Below are 16,638 nucleotides of genomic sequence, written 5' to 3' on the forward strand. Positions count from 1 at the left end.
ATTGTAGAGTCCTGGTCAAAATGTGAGCAGCAACACAGCTTGCCTGTGCCAGACTCCCGATCCACAGGAACTATGAGATAATGAAGCTGTGTCACTGTGAAGTTGCTAAGAAAATGAACATTACAGGGAAGGAGCCACTTGGTGGTAGATAGGTTTACAGTGCTTCCTACCAGAGCCCAAGTACCATCCCGGTGACTCATCCTCCCCCTGCCCACATTGTACCTCTGGAACTTGTGGGAAGCATAATAATAATAAAAATATTACTGAGTGCAAGTATTTAGGAACTTGAGTAACAAGCTCTCTATAAATATTAGATTAAAAAGACATGAACAGCTTTTACCATTATAGAGGATAATAGAGTTTGATCAGCTAAATCCCAGGGCTTTATAAAGCACAAATTATGTAAACAAGTTTAATGGCTTTTTGATAAAACTACAAAACCAGAGCTAGGAAGACTGTAAGAGGTATTCCTTATTTGGACTTTAAACTTCACACACTGGAGCATATATGCTTATGTAAAATTTAAAAAATTAAATATGAATGCAGAGAGAATTATAGAGGACATGAGTTAGAGGAGAGAATAGTAAGAAAATATTATTTTTGGTTCAGGGGTAGACAGTAAAGTTCCAAGGACAGTGGCAAGATCCAGCTTTATTGATGCTATTATTGATCATTGGGCAACAAGAAGTAAATGAAGCTTTGAATATGAAAGCTGAAGGTTTCTAGGGAGAGGACATTTGTAAACTCCTGAAGAAAACGGAATGAATAAGCTAATAAGTTAGAAAAAAACATACAATGGACAAAAGCAAATAGTGGAAACATAAGATAGCATATATTATTAAAAATTGCAACACAAAAGTTTCAAAGTGCGGATTAGAATGGAGAAAGATGGCAAAGGTAACCAATGGCCACATTCTACACTGTGATCTAAAATAGGAAACAAGACTTTGATTTTAGCTGAATAATGAGTTCTTCTACGAAGGACTCACTGAGTCTCCCCTCGAAGTCGACTGTGCAGCTCTTGATCTGCTCTGACACTTAGGGTGGGCCCTAGTCTACAAGAGATGTAGCTCAATCAATGGTTCCTCCAATAAGTCTATTCGGGCTCCTTAGATGGCCGTTCACTCCTGGCCATTCTGCACTCCCTGTGTGGTCATTGCTACTATTTGCCATACTTCTGGAATGCCACCAAATCTATGACATACTTTCACTGAATCCTCCAGATCTTTTAAACCATTCTTTGGGACCCCAGCAGGCATCCCAACATCCACATGAATGACCCATTTGCCCCCAAAAGCTCTCGACATATGTGTCCTCTACCACCTTCCATTGTGTATGTACACACTCACCGAGCCTGAAGATTCTACCTAGAGTGGATCTAGAGTCTACCTACTTCTCAGTGCTTCACGTCCACGGAAGCATCTTATCCTCCTTGGATTTTTATAGTGGCTTCAGCATGGTCCCCACACTTTCGCTGTCCCTCATAGCACCCCAAGGACAGGCTTTAAATGCACACAGATCTCATCTTTCTGCTTGAAACATCTCCCTGTGTTCCTTCCCTACTGCAATGGAAAAATAGCCAAAATAATGAAAACCATACTTTCTTCCTTCCTGCAGTCCTTGCTGCGCTGACCCTGCCGGCCTCATTTTGAGCCCCTCCCTGGGACTCCCTCTACTTCAGCCAGTGGCATTTCCATTCTTTGGAATGAACCAGTATCATTTATAAGGCTCTTTCTGTCCCCTCCTGTTTGAGGGCGTTGTCTCCTCTGATCGCTTCGAGTTCTGTGTGTGTGCACACTTTCTCCAGTGCAGTGATCCCTCTGCCAGGACTTCATAGACTATCTCAGGCCACCATTCCCTTCCCTTCTCTTCCTTGGCAAATGTGGTTTGGAAATGGAACAGTACAAGTCAAGCTTTGTGGCATCACACTCTCTTGATGCTGGTAAGTCCACGTGCTGTCCAGAAGAAGGCAGGTTGATGGACGGTTGGTCTGTAAGGCAAGATTCCTCAAGGGTATTGGACACATCAGTGCTCACAGCTATTCTGAACAGATAGAAGAGAACATTCTAAATGCAGAAAGCTGTTCGGTCCTCTTTACTGCTCAAAGGGCATCTGGGGTACTGGGTTGCATGGCAGTAGTGCTCTATGACGGAGATGTGGATAAAGGTGCATGTTTCTTAGTGAAGGCTTCAGTTTCCAGAAAGGGAAATGCTCCCCAAAGGAAAACATTCCTTCGTTTTGTGCATGACCTTGACCTGGGAATTGTAAATGTTATAGTTTTGTTTTTCTATTTCTCCTTTGATATGAATATAGGAAAACAATTAAATTTATAATGGTACAGACCTGATCAGGATGCCCTTGATTTCCCTTGAGCTTAATAGTTGCCTTTAATTGTGTTACACATCTGTACGTATTAAGAGAAGTCAAGATCAAGAGTCCTATAGAATAAAGTTCTTATAAAGTGTACCCGAGTTCTAGCAAGACTGAAATTAAGGTCAGAGGAAGGAGCCTGAGAGCAGGTCTATCCATCAGAACACGGAGATCAAGGCCTCCAGCAAGAGGCCCCTTCTCTGGTGCACATGGAGTTTTTAGCAGTAAAGAAGCTTCTGGAGGTGCTAGCTCCCATTTGCCACCTTCTCTCTGTCTTCCGTGCTGCACACGTGACCGTGTCACTCTCCCTTTCATTCTGCACCAGTCTTGGTGTTACAGTTTGGATCTGGAATGTCCCCCCAAATCTTGATCCCCAATGGGAAGAGTGGATCAAGAGGGTTCTGACCTCATAAGTGGACTAATCCATTGATAGCGGAATGGACTGCTGGGAGGTGCTGGAAGCTGTAAGTGGTGGGATACTGTTGGAGAAAGTAGGTCACTGGGAACACCCTCTGGAAGGGTATTTCTTATCCCTAAACCCCTTCCTCTTCCTCTGTTTTCTGGCTGCTGTGAACAGAATAGCTAGCCCTGAGGCACCCTCAGTCCATGCTGTTCTGCCTCCCTTCAGGCCAAAGCAATAGCTCCAACTGATAGACCCTGGGCTGAAACCTCTGAAACCGTGAGCCAGAATAAACCTTTCTTCCTCCAAGTTGCTTTTCTCAGGAATTTGTCACAGCAACAAAAAGCTGGCTAGCACACCTGGCTTCCTGATATTGCTGAAACTTCTCCACTGGGGCTTGCAGCCTGTCTCCAGTCCTATTTCGAATTTTAAATTCCAGTTGCACAATCCTATTTCCATTTGAGACCTACAGAACCAAAATCTCCAGGGATGAACCCATGAAGTTTGTATTTAAAAGAAAAAGAAAATAGAACCAAATTCAATAAATGATTCTGAAGCATAGTCATATCTGAGAATCATTGACCTCAAACAGATCTCAATTTGGTTTTTGCTGGGATGATGTGGCCAATTATTTAACCCTTGACACCTTTGAAAATAATAATAGTACCTTACAACCAGGTAACATTTACAGAAAGTTAACTCTGTGTTAGATAATGTGTTAGAAATCATCTTTATGCTATTTTATTTTGCTCATATAATAATGCTAGGAGGTTGTTGTTGCTATTATTATTATTGATATTATTGAATAATAATTGAACTCAGAGGCACTTAACCACCGAGTCATATCCCTAGTCCTTTTTTATACTTTATTTGGAGACAGGGTCTCACTGAGTTGCTCAGGGCCTCACTAAGTTGCTGAGGCTGGCTCTGAACTTGTGATCCTCCTGCCTCAATCTCCCAAGCCGCTGGGATTACAGGCATGTGCTTTGGTGTTACTTTTAGTCCATTTTACAGATAAAGATATTGAGGCTTATTGAGATTAACAAGACTAGTTAAGGTGTCCAAGATAACACACTAATGACTAATGGAGCCAGGATTCAAATCCAGATGTCTGCCGAAGGAACTGATGGTTCCTGATATGCACGAAAGAGTCATGTGTGGTACTAATCATCAGAGGCATCCTGTTATCATTATCCTTAGCATCACGTGTCTCAGGAGTACTGGTTAAAGGCTAGTCCTCTCCTAGAGCCAGTAAACAGTGCTGGTCTCAGACCCTTTTTTGACTTTTTGGAAGATAAAATGTTGCCAAGGTCTTGTGGAAAATTTGCTCATATCTTAGAGATGTGTACATCATACACACTGCTCTGGGAGTTTACAACAACCCCCAATCTCATTTCATAGCCCTGAAATTTAATATGGAACTGAAGAAAAACTAGGTTTTCTCTATGAATAAATTTCACAAAAGCTTCAGGTTATCTTTGCTATTGCCAGAAAGGGATCTCAGTATACAGAAAGGTTGGTTCTGAAATCGCAGAGAACAGAGGACAGTCTGCAGTGGTCTGTATGTCTCCCCCAACACAGGCAGGGCAGATATTTAAGCAGGGATACTAAATTTCCCTTGTCTAGTTACTAGGACAGGCTGCTTCATGGGTCAGTTCTGTCTGTGTGCTTTGGACTTTGCAATTTCACTTTGTGCTGTTTTCCCATGTATGCTGACTTTTAAAATGTTAATTATTAATTGTTCAATCAAAGATAGACTTTAGAAAAAACACAGCATCCAAAGGCTTTGTTCTTTGGAAATATATTCAGCTTTTTACCTAACCAATCTAGCCATGTATAACTTACTAGACGTTGTGACAAGTATACAGCATCAAAGACACAAACCACCCATGGAACTATTTATATTCGACATATAGGAAAGCCATCTTTATGAAGCATAAATATAACACAGTTACCTGTCATGTTGCAGTAAACTTTCAGAGGCCCCAGAGGCCCACTACCATCAGGATCTATCCAGTAGTAATTGGATGTCTGGCCTAGGTGTTTGTATGCTTCGCAGGAAGGCTCGTAGATAGCTAGAAAAGAAAAGAAATCCTCCATGAGCAACAGCACCAGACCAAGTCTCCCCAGACAATTCCCGGAACACAGTGGGAGGGGCAGCCCTGTTCAGAAGCCTTTCTGCAGGTGAGAAGAGATTCTCTTCCTCTAAATTGAAATCCATCACTTGGTTTTTTCTCTATGGGCATTTCTGACCTAACAAACAAGAAGGCAAGTTCCTGGTACAGTTTTCTATTTGGGGAAAGGACAAAAATGATCAATAGACTGTTAAACAAATGTGGTGTTGGTTTTATTGGGGCTCACGATCATTAAAAATATTTAATTTATAGTTATTTATAGCTATGCTCTTTTTACTAGATGGGACTTTATCTTGAAAGGTCATGAATATTGACTGCTTTGTTGGGTTATCAACTAAGCAATCAGAGAAGGTGTCCTCTCTCTCTTTTTCTCTCTCCTTATTTCACATACACAAATTTTTTGCTTAGTTAATATAAATTTTCTGCAAATATTATGTGCTTGCTAATCTTCCACTTTCTCAGGAAAGAAAGCAAAGAATTTTCTTGATTCATTTGATTTGTTTCAGGTGCTTTAATGACATGAAATCTAGTTTGTGTTAAAAGCTGACGTTCATGTAATTAAATTATAGGTTCTTTTTCATCACTTTCCTTTTCGTTCCCGTGCCGGGGACATGTTTTCCTCTCCTCACTGAGACTGCACCTGTTTCTGATGTGCAGAAAGGACATTTTACGTACCTCCTCTCTAGTGAGGCCATCGGGAACCCTGGTGAGGACACACATTTCTCAACAGCTCCGAGTGGACATTTATGGAGAATAAGAAAAATCTCTTTACAAAGCTAAGAACCGTTGACTCGACCCACAAGGCGTGGCTTCATTCTGTATAGCTTGACTCATATACTCCTGGGAGTTGTTATCACTTAAATCATGAAACCCAAGGTCTGAGCCGAGACTTCCCTTTTTCACCTTCTCCCAGAGCCTCTCTGCCTCCTTTGGTTTCCATGGCTTCTCTCTCCAAGGATGGTAGACCTCCACTCTGTTTCACTGTAATAACAGCACACTGGACTAAGACGTTTCCAGAATTCTTGGATTACCACTCCTCCCTCCCTCCTTTCTGCAGTTACTGAGCATCTGGGATGTGCTCAGGCTCTCAGGACCAGCCTCTGGAGCAGGGTGTGTCCACCAACTCTTTGGGTCTTACTTATGCACAAAGTGCGACTGGAAGAGAAGGTGGCTAGACAGGTCAGTAGCAAATCCATCTTTTGTCCCAGTATTCATCATTAATAGGCCTATTTTCAATCTCTTAGGTCCCTCATTTAGATAACGAATTTTATTTTTCCTTTAGTTTTGAATGCCTTGCCAAATAAAATATTGCAATAAAAGGCAAGGGGGATATATGTTTGAATTCTAAGCAGGAAGGTGCCATAATTAGGTATTGGTTTTAAAAGAAAAATCTGTGTAGCAAAATGATAGATTTGGGGGAAGTGACTCAAGGGAAAGAGCACTAGGTTGGTATTGCCAGGGACCAGCGGAAAGGTGACCAGCACTTGAAGCTACACAGAAAGGATGAAGCAAATGGGACTGACTCCAGTGTTTTTAAGATCAAAAGGTCGTAAGCCTAGTTAGACGTAGGTGTATTGATGACTGCGAATAACTAAACTAATAACAATAAGTAGGAATAACTAAACTCCCAACCTCTGAAAATAAAGTAACTGCCTTGGTAATGCAGACAACCTCTCTCCAGATGATTAAAAATTTTATGCCTACTTCAAAATAATCCATGATGTCAAATTCAACTTCTAAGTCTTCCTCTTAGTCTCTAAGACCAACCTGACATTAAAACCTGTCTCCTTTCTTTTCTAATATTCAATAATCAATCACTCTCATTTACTTCTGCCAAAATCCTGGCCCTTTTCCTTGTCATTGAACATTTGCCTTATCCATTGGTTTTACTACTCAACTACCTCTACTGAAATGCATTTTAACTGTTAGTCTAGTCTTAAAATATCACTTTTGTTATGTTTGAAAGTGTACTGTTTCTTCAATATTTATGATACTATATCACAGAACATCATCTAAGATATAAGAATTTTTGTGATGGTCTTTCTCAGTTCCAGTGATTTTCCAATGACAATCCTGTGTCAGGCAGATTTGCTGTGTGACATAACCTTGCCTAGCTCAGTTGCAACGTGCCACAAGCCTCTTTTTCAGTCCATACCACTTCTCAGGGTCATCAGTTGAGGCTAAAAAAGCATGAAGCATGATCTGCAGTCAGACCGAGTTAGGTTCAAATTCTGACTCCACAAAATGCTACTTACAAAATGTTGGCAAAATGATTGAACTGTTAGCCTTTCTGAAGAGGAGGAACAATAAATATGCTATAGTGCCATTATGAAGATAGGAAGAAATAATCCACATCACTTGCTTAACCTAGGATCCAACCCATGGCAAACTAATAGGTAGCACTGGGGGCATGTTTGTTACTAATCTAATAATTGTTATTTAGGTCCCACTCAAATTTCTCCTTCTTAAGGAGAGTTTCCTTAGTCAATATGCTTCTTTCTGTGCCATCCAGAGCACTCATTGCATATCTAATGGAGTGGTAATCATACTTGAATACAGTTGACTTAGGACCTGTTTATTGAGTTTTGTCTTTGGAAATGTTATTTCCCAATAGGACTGAATCCTCATGAGGACAGGGTCTGCAAAGTGACTTTCTTTTCTATTCCATTTGATCTAGCAAAAAAGTAGATGTGTTTAAAAAAGATACCAGAACTGAATTTAAAATTTGACTATTCTTTATCCTATTCTAATTTTGGTAAAGGATTGTTAGTTGACTCAAGAAGAAGTGTTTCCATATGAAACCTTGATTGATTGATAATAAGTGTAGCTACATGTTGCATTTGCAGGTGAGTACACAGGACTTCAGCAAGGGCTTGAGGTCCTCACCTAACAGATTAACAGGCAGCAGATGCTGGAGGCATGTGGATGTGGGAAATCTTGCTAGTCAAGCATCTCCTCTCCTTTTTGTTCAAGGATGACAATTATTCTGTTTGTCTTTAACCTACTGCAGATTGCTTTTGCTTTATCCATTCACATGGAAAGCCAAGTACTTCAGTCTAAACTTTTGCGTGTGTTAAAATCACCTGGAGAGCTTATTAAAGCAGGGATTCCTGACCTTGCCTGGAAGAACCTGACTCAGTAGAGAATTGGCAGTTAGAACGGCTCCCAAGTGTTTTTGGTGCTGCTGGTCCTTGGACCACATTTTGAGCATCGTGGTTCTAATCCAGAAAAAAAAAAAAAAAATAGCAAATTCAATACTAAGGGTGGGTAGAGTTTTAAATTTATATTTAAATACCCAGGAAAAATAGGTTACTGAAAAGCAATTCAGTAAACTTTAACTACAGCAAGGTTAGAAGGCCACCCCACTTTGCCCCAAATAATCAAAGCATAATGAGATACAAAACCTTAAATGAAAAATGTCCAAAAACATGTGCTTGTATGAATGTACAGGAAAACATTTGGAAGAGTCAAACTGATTACGTTTGAGCAGTAAGATTTGGGTGATATTTTACTGGTTCTTTTTAGTGATACATGATAATAAGATTCATTTTGACATTACTATAAAAGCATGGAATATAATTTGCATATAATTTGAATGTGATATAATTTGAATATAATTTAGTCCCCAGCATTCCTCCCTCATTCCCTTCCTTCTAATCTACGATCTATCTGCTGTTTACTAACAGATTTTGTTGTTGTTGTTGTTAATTAGTGTCTTGTAGATGTACATGATGATGAGCTTGACTATGGTCTATTCATATGTGTATATAGGGAAGTTGTGTTCAGTTCATTCCACTGTCTTTCTCTATCCCACCCCACCTCCCTTCCCTTCATTCCCCTTTATCTCCTCCACTGAGCTTTCTTCTATTATTTTTCAGCCCCCATTCTTAGTTTGGATTAGCTTCGTCCTATAACCTTCTCCGACTTTCTGCACATCCACATCACTTTATAAATGTGCATATATTATTATATGTTATGTTATGTTCAAATACACTTTCAAAATATGAATTTGGCTCCATGACATTGAGGAAAAATGGTAAAAACTATTGATACAGTAAACTTGCATTCATTTTAAAATCTCAACAAGGAATTGAGATTTGAGTGCAAATCTCTTTTCTGTCAGGTACTACCTGGAAACTTTCCTTAACCTAGTTTTCTCAACCAGAAAATGAAAGTTAGGATACCCACTTCACCAAGTTATTGTGAAGATCAAATGAAATCACAGACTTTGAAAACCAAAAAGTACTGGGTATATTTGATTATGCTGAGAAAGAGATAATGAAAGTACTTATCCTGCCTGGCTCTGCCAGTTAACTCTCTTCCTGTTGGAGTCGTAGGTAGGTCACACTGTTTTTGCACATTGAGCTGTAGAAGATGAAGAGCACAGGGGCTAAGGCAGTAGCTACGGAGAAAGGGGCCACCCCTTTGTCAGTAAGGAGCATCGCCAGTAGACTGCAGAGGAACAGGAAGGCGATGGGGCTGATGGCAAAATAAATAGACTCATCAAGCCCATTGATTTATTGGTAAAGTAATTTTTCTCTGTTGCAGCTCCAAGTCCCAAATAACGGGTCTCATATTATTCTATATATTCATAAATAAATCTCATTTTCTTCAGAACTATTACGACTCAACACATCAGATTGAATTTCAGACCAGGTAAAAACCAGAGTGACAAATCCAAAGTATCTAATTCATTCCTACAAAATATGAATGTTGTCTATGTAACGCCACATTGCGTACAAGGGAAAATGATGAAGTGCTGCAGTATTAGTTTCCTGTGGCTGCTGTAACAAATGACCAGGCACCAGACACTGACTGAGTCTAAACACTAATTTATTATCTTTCAGTGCTGGAGATATTAGTAGAGCTAATAATAATGACACAGTTCAGTTTCTTAGGTTTGAAATAGAGTTCACGAGGCTGAATTCAAGGTGTCATCTGTGTCATGCTCCTTCTGCAAACTCCAGGGAAGAATCAGTTTTCTTGCAGGTTCTAGAGGCTGCACACTCTATGCTCATCACTGGGTTCCTGCATCTTCCAAGCCAGCACTGAAAGCCAGCACCGACCGGCGCCATCTCTCTTGAGCTGCCTCACTCTGATTCTCTGTTTACATCACCCGCTCTCTTTCTCTGACTATCTCAAGGAGCACTGTGATTACACTGAGTCCACATGGATCGTCTAGGATAATCTTTTCAAGTCAGAGCCCATAGCTTAGTCACAGTGTCCCTTTGCCATATAAGGTGACATACGTACAGATTTAGAATGTGGACATCTGGAGAGGGGCACTGTTTTGTCTACCACAACCATATAAAAATAATACGATTGCTCTGTTTAAAGAGCAACTTTTATGAACCACCTAATATACCCCCAGTGTTGTTGATTAGTAAAAGAAATAAGTAGAAGGAAAAAGAAAAATAAAGTCATGCTTTTGCACTGAACTTCAAAGCTCCATGTGGCTCCAAGGTTATGGCCATCGGTAGGACAATGAGCAAAACATCCCACCTCTGTTCACTCAGGCCAGCCAAAAGGACAAGCAGGAATAAATGCCATGAAGACCCAGACTGGCCCCAGGCCTCTGCAGGGTGGCCCAGTCACCCACACAGAGAGAAGAGCAGAGGATTTAGGAGCCACGTTGTGCAACAAGCCTGATGCACTGGGAAGTGATGCATCCATTAAGAAACAGTGTCACGGCAGGCTAGTGTCAAGGAGGGCCAGCGCTGCACAGGTGCCAATGAGCTAGGAAGGCTCTCCCTCCCTAACACAGCTCACTGTGAGAGAAGCGACCAAGCTTGTGGTGACTCTAGACATGGATCTGGATCAACCCCACACTAACCACAAGTCAAAAGTGAACACATCCATAAAGGTCATGCGCAGCACATCACTGTCCTCCTGACTGCAAGAGGAGGGAAGGTTTGCCTGAAGGAATCAGGAGGAAACTGGGGAAAAGCCACGACATGACTTCCTACTTCATTTGCCACAAGATTACATTTTGGGAACCAGCAATTTATGTCCTCACTTTCCTGTTTTATATAAGAGGCAACCACAGGCTTCACAGACACTTGTATACAGGTGCTGTTGGAATCTGCTTACGAATGCTAAAATGTGATGTCGGTGTTCTGGAGACTGAATGAATAAAGAACTTTGATGCAAAATGTGGACTTACCAGCAAACTAGGGTGTCGGGGGCATTTTGGGGTAGGTGGTGTTCAATGAGATAGTCTCTGGCATTTCCTGTTCTGATTTCTTTTTATTCGCTAAGCCACTTTCTAATCTTAACCTGGCTTTCAAAACTGAGTTTCTCCATTGGAAAGAGGCATTTTTCACTGGAAACCATGTAACTGACTCTCCCATTTCAATTAGGCTCTAAAGCCTTTGGTGAGAGAATCCAGGGTTCTCACAACCTGATTTTCCTGTTAAGGTTGCAACTGAGGTTTGTGTACAACCAAGATGGAAGTCCAGAAAGGCAGCAATGATCTTGAGACCATTCTAACTGAAAATTCCCTATTTTTAGGACCTTGCAAGTATTTTCAATTAGCACAGCATAAGCTTCGCAATGGCTAAGTCCTCGTTAACACTTGAATATTAAGCTCCCATGTCCTGTCTCTTCAGATTTTGTTTGTAGAACTTGAATGAATGCACTGAGGAAACCACATTCTTTCCCCTAGGGTCTGTTGTCTCATTGTTGGCACAGAGCAATTGATGGTGGCAGAGAGAATGTGGGTTTAAACCCAGATATTCTGCATGCTAATATTGCATTAACATATTTCCATTCATACAATTTCTGTATGGGATGTTATTCACTATAGCACCCTACTCGGTTCATTCACCTGTCCAATTCTCAAAAGGAGGGGTCATTTAGGGGAAAAATGAAAGATGCAGATTTAATTTTTTTGTTAAAAGGACAACAGTTTGCACTTTTCTTAATTGACAAGTCTTTCAAAAACTTTTTTGGAAATCAAAGCAAAATTTACTTTCATTATTTCGTTTCAATTCTCTCCCTTCCTTGTTCCTATTCAACTTCTGCTATTTGATCCACTCCAAATCCCTCCAGTGTTTGCATTGGTTCCAAGGTATTGCTTTAAGGAAAATAAAAATCTATACTTTCACACTGCTAGTCATAAAATTAGAATTCTTTGTATCACTGTGGTTTCCATTCCTTGGTGATATCAATTTCCATTTTTGATATCTTTGGACCGTCACTTCACAGAACATCAAATTGTCCTGTATTCTATGTCTAATCCTGGGCAACCCTACTTGCATTTTGTTCATTATTACTTTTAGGTTATAGAGGACTACAAGGTGGGTAGGCTTACAAAACCAAATGGATATACTGCAGACCCATGCTCCTTCATTTTAATAGGTCACCCTGATGGGGCTCAGCTACCCTCTTTATCACTTAGATCCTATAAAATTTTCTTACGTTGTCTCTTTGCTTCATCTACTTAATTTTCCATTTCCATCTCTAACCTTCTCACTCTCATTTCATTGGGTCCCAACAATGAGACTAAGAACATTCACTCAGAATGTGTTAATACATGTAATTCCCTCCTTTAGCATTACCACTTCTTATTGCTGATTAACTAAATTGCTAATATTTAATAATGTGGTTCAAGTATCCAGTACCATGATTTGTACTAGTAATAAAAAAATCAATTATCCATAGATACTCTGAACACTTTATATTTAATATATGAGGCAGACATTTTGACAGAAAAGATATTGTTTTGCTAAATATTATAAAAGCGATATTAATAAAGTACCCAGAGACTTTAGATAAAGGGTTAATACCTTAATTTAGAACATTCCAGAAAGTCTTCATTTGTGAAGTCATTTTAAGCTAAGTCCTACAGGATGACCAGAGTTCTTACTGCTCTTCTCTAGTCCTTTGCTATTCTATGCTTGTCCTCAGAGAACTTAAGATAAATTTTCTTTTTTATTTCCCTTCCCTCTTTTTCTCTTGGTTCCATCTCTTAGTCTGCACTGGCCTCTTCCATCTTGGATGGGGCAGGAGAAGCATATGCATGCCGCTCTCCAGTGCTGTTCCCCATCCAACCAGGGGAACTTTCACCTCTTCACCTAACAGTTCAACCTTCGGCTCAGAGTCTCACTGGGTCCCAATAATGAGACTGAGAACATTCCCTCAAAATGCATTTGCACCCGTTTTCCACTCCTTCAGCATAACCATCTCTTACTGCTTATTAATCTACTAACACCCAGTAATGTGGCAATAGTATGCAGTGCTGTGCCTCACTTTTAATCCTGCTGAGGACATCTGCCCGGACTTTCACCGAGTCACCATTCTCTGAGATTTTGGTAGACATTGTCATTGTTGGCCACTCCTCCTTGGGACTAACCCTTCTACTTGTGTTTCCTTCTGCCACTTTGCCCATCTTTCCCTGTGTCCTGCAGGGCCAATCTTCTTCTCCTGGCTGGAGAGACAGCCACGGAGGGCTTGTCCCTATAGCTCTGTCTCTGACATCTCTTCAGAGCTATTAGATAAGTAGGCTCAGGTTGTTCACTTAGATAAGTGCCAGGGTTTGAACACTGCTCTTGACACCAGAATGATGACACACTGAGAAACCAGGTGTGCTTAGTTCTCCTCATTACAGGCTGGGGTAGAGAAGAGTGAGGGCTGAGGAGTCCTCTCTTCAAGAAAGAGCAGGTTTTTCTTATTTATATCTGAATGTGCTCATGCGGATTGAGCAAAGAAAAATGGGGCCAGGAAATTCTCCAGTGGTTTTTAGCTCAACAAAACATGGTTTAATGAAAAAATCAAATCTGTTTCTGATTAAAAAGTGCTAATTCCAAATGCAAACTTCAGTCAGTTTGAGTAAAGTTGTTCTGATGTTTCAAATAATAAAACGGACAACTCTATCTGTATCTTAATTTATAGCTCACAAAATGGTATACTATAATTTCTCCAAAGAATGAGGTAATAGATCTAATGTAAAATGTCAAATAAAGCCTTTTTGAATTTAATATGGAAAAATAATCCATTAAAAATGATGATTACTACAAATTGAAAGTGAAACAGGCTGCTTCCATGGCACAGAGGGTTGTATCTGAGCTGCTGTGTGACCTGGACCAAACAGACACACACCCACAAACAAGGCTGCGCGGAGGGGTAACAGTGGGGAGCTCTTGTGTTGAGTCAGAATTCCTATTTTGTGTTCTGATTCTGTCACTTACTGGCCACATGACTTGGGGGGTTGCTTGCCACTTATCTTTTCTGAGTGTGAAATTTCTCATCTAAGGAAAGAGAATTCGTTTTCAAGTGTCACTTTGGCTGGGCATCTATATAGCTCAGTAGTTGATGGTTCATATAGTATTCCGAAAGGCCACAATAACTTGAAGATCTTTGCTAAGCTTTTATTACACCTTCTCTATTATTTAAGCATTGGGATAGCAAACATGACCTGATTGGTGGTTTTATAGCTCTTCTCTCAAAGTTCAAATAAGGTTCAACTACAGATGATCTTACTAGAGACCACAGACATCATCAACAGATAAAATTTGAAATGTTTTGTTAAGGCAGAAACAGCAAGAGGACATTACCATTTACTTGAGATTTCAGGTAAATTACTTCCCTGACCCTGGTTTTCCTTAGTTTCTTGTGAGATGGATAAGACTTGTTTTATGATAGGACAGGTCTCCAAAATATCAGAATAATATTATGATTCTTAAGTTTGACTTACTAAACTTCCTGATGCTCGAGGTCCTGTGAAGATCATCTCAGAAATAAATAATGAAATTGCTAGTCTTCCAAATGAACCACTTCTCTAGATATTAAGGATCAATACCCTCAGCATTCCTTCACTGCCAAGAGCCAGGGAAGTAATAATGTTTTTAAATGTTTCAGAATCTCAGAATATCTGCCACTAATGTGGGCAAGCGGAAACTGCTGTGTTAAACTATTCACACTGTAATAGAAACACTTCTGGCTCTTATTTGGACTTTAGCAATCTTATTTACAGCAGAGGAAAGACGAAAAACAAAAACAAAAACAAGGCATTACCACCTACTTGAGTAGTTGACCTAGATAGCAATGTAGCTGGACCATTAGAGAAAGCTCTACTGTATTTGTCTTCTCATTTAAGGACACAGGAAAACCTGCATATTTTGGATAATATTTTTCTTAACATATAAAAGAACCATGTCATACTTTTTTATATCTCTACCCAACAGCACACATGCATTAATCAATAAAAGCTTGCTGAATTGTCCTATCACTGAAACTTATGTGGATTTTTTTTTTAAATGGAGAATATCTCATTACCCAGTAGTTCCAGATAAATTAGTGATTTCTTACAGCATCGTGGTTTGTTCTCAGTGGATACTTCCTAAAATTTTTGGTTGAACAAACAATCTCCTCACTTCTGCCTTTACTTATTAGCTCACTGGTTCTTTAATGTCAGTTATGGGGATTTGGTGAACAGGCTAGATTCAGAGCATGCTTGCCCAGGGTCGCTGTGACTGAACTTGCTCTTTCTTAGAGGCAGGGGCAGTGTTGACCCCTTGCTGAGAGTGGGCTCCATCTCCATACCACCCCCTTCTCCTCAGCCCAGCTTGACTTTCCTCCATTCATGCTCCACTGTTCTCAAAAGAGGATCCAACTGAGAAATAATTAACAAAAGCCAAGTCCTGTCCTTCCACCCGGATTTTCAATATCTGAGCAACAGGAGAGATTTTTACAAGGCATTCCTTTTGTTAAAAGGGGAAGGATAAAAACTTATATTTGTTGAGGATCTGTAATACTCAGTACTTATTATACCATAAAACTTAAGTCATTCTACAAAAATTCCTTTTGCCCCCTCAAGGGCAATTTCCATAAAAGGAAATTTTTCATCAAACACTAATTTGATATCCTAATAGAAACTCAGACAGAAATGGGGTATTGCCTCATATAATATGCCAATAAATAATTCAAATATAATGCCCATGTGGCATAAATGAACATCTGATTCCAGTATGTAGATGATAAGAAATGGGGAAAGAAAAGAAAGACACAGTGTGGATAATCAGTTCCTACGTGAGGAGCATGCACTGCTATATCTGATACTAATATAGCTTGATCCCCACTTTATATTCCCTTGGCTCATCTCTTCTGCCAATCACTGCTGTGCTAACTACTTTTCATGAACTTCAGTAGAGATGTCCAATGGCTGATGACCCTGGGATGCACTAGTCTTACCATATGCCTCAAGATTCTAGGCTCCCTATACTTGAAGTAACGGCTGTGACCTGGTCATTTGGGGCTCCTCATACGAGTGGTCCTCTAATAAAAGAAAGAATACAATGGCAGAGGCTGAACTATGGTGGTGAGATATGGCCCTTGCTGCACACTGGGTACAGGAAGAGTATGTCTGGAATCAAGAACTGAGTGCAACACCTGCTTATGCTTCTTTGCTCAGCATTAACGGCAAGTGGGCAACTGCAGCATCATTGATTTGTTAAGGGCAAGGTAAATGAGGACCGTGGCCTCTTGGAGATGGAAGTCTGGGTCACTCTAACAAACAGCCAGCTGAAATACCAGCTGAGGAAGAGGTGAGAAAAAGGGTGGGCATTGCCAAGTATAGCTTTGGATTCAGCTGTTATAATAGACACTGTGGCTTATTACACAAACCTTTTGTATCGAACCTTTTCAGAGATTGCTAGAAAATGCCTTGACCATGACCTCACCACTGATTAGACTTGATGCGTGAATCTCAGTTTGCTGAGGGTGGACTTGACCCGA

General features: G+C 40.2%; 1 protein-coding gene across 2 annotated transcripts in view; it reads right to left on the reverse strand.

Moving 5' to 3' along the window:
• The window catches only part of Cntnap2 (contactin associated protein 2), a 1,961,892-nt gene that overhangs the window by 705,005 nt on the left and 1,240,249 nt on the right, over window positions 1-16,638 (reverse strand). For both annotated transcript variants that reach the window (XM_047561468.1, XM_047561470.1), the window contains exon 12: window positions 4,726-4,845. In XM_047561468.1, coding sequence (XP_047417424.1) covers window positions 4,726-4,845 — 120 coding nt within the window. The remainder of the gene's footprint in view (window positions 1-4,725; window positions 4,846-16,638) is intronic.

This window comes from Sciurus carolinensis, chromosome 8 (assembly GCF_902686445.1).
Source record: "Sciurus carolinensis chromosome 8, mSciCar1.2, whole genome shotgun sequence".
Taxonomy (NCBI): Eukaryota; Metazoa; Chordata; class Mammalia; order Rodentia; family Sciuridae; genus Sciurus; species Sciurus carolinensis.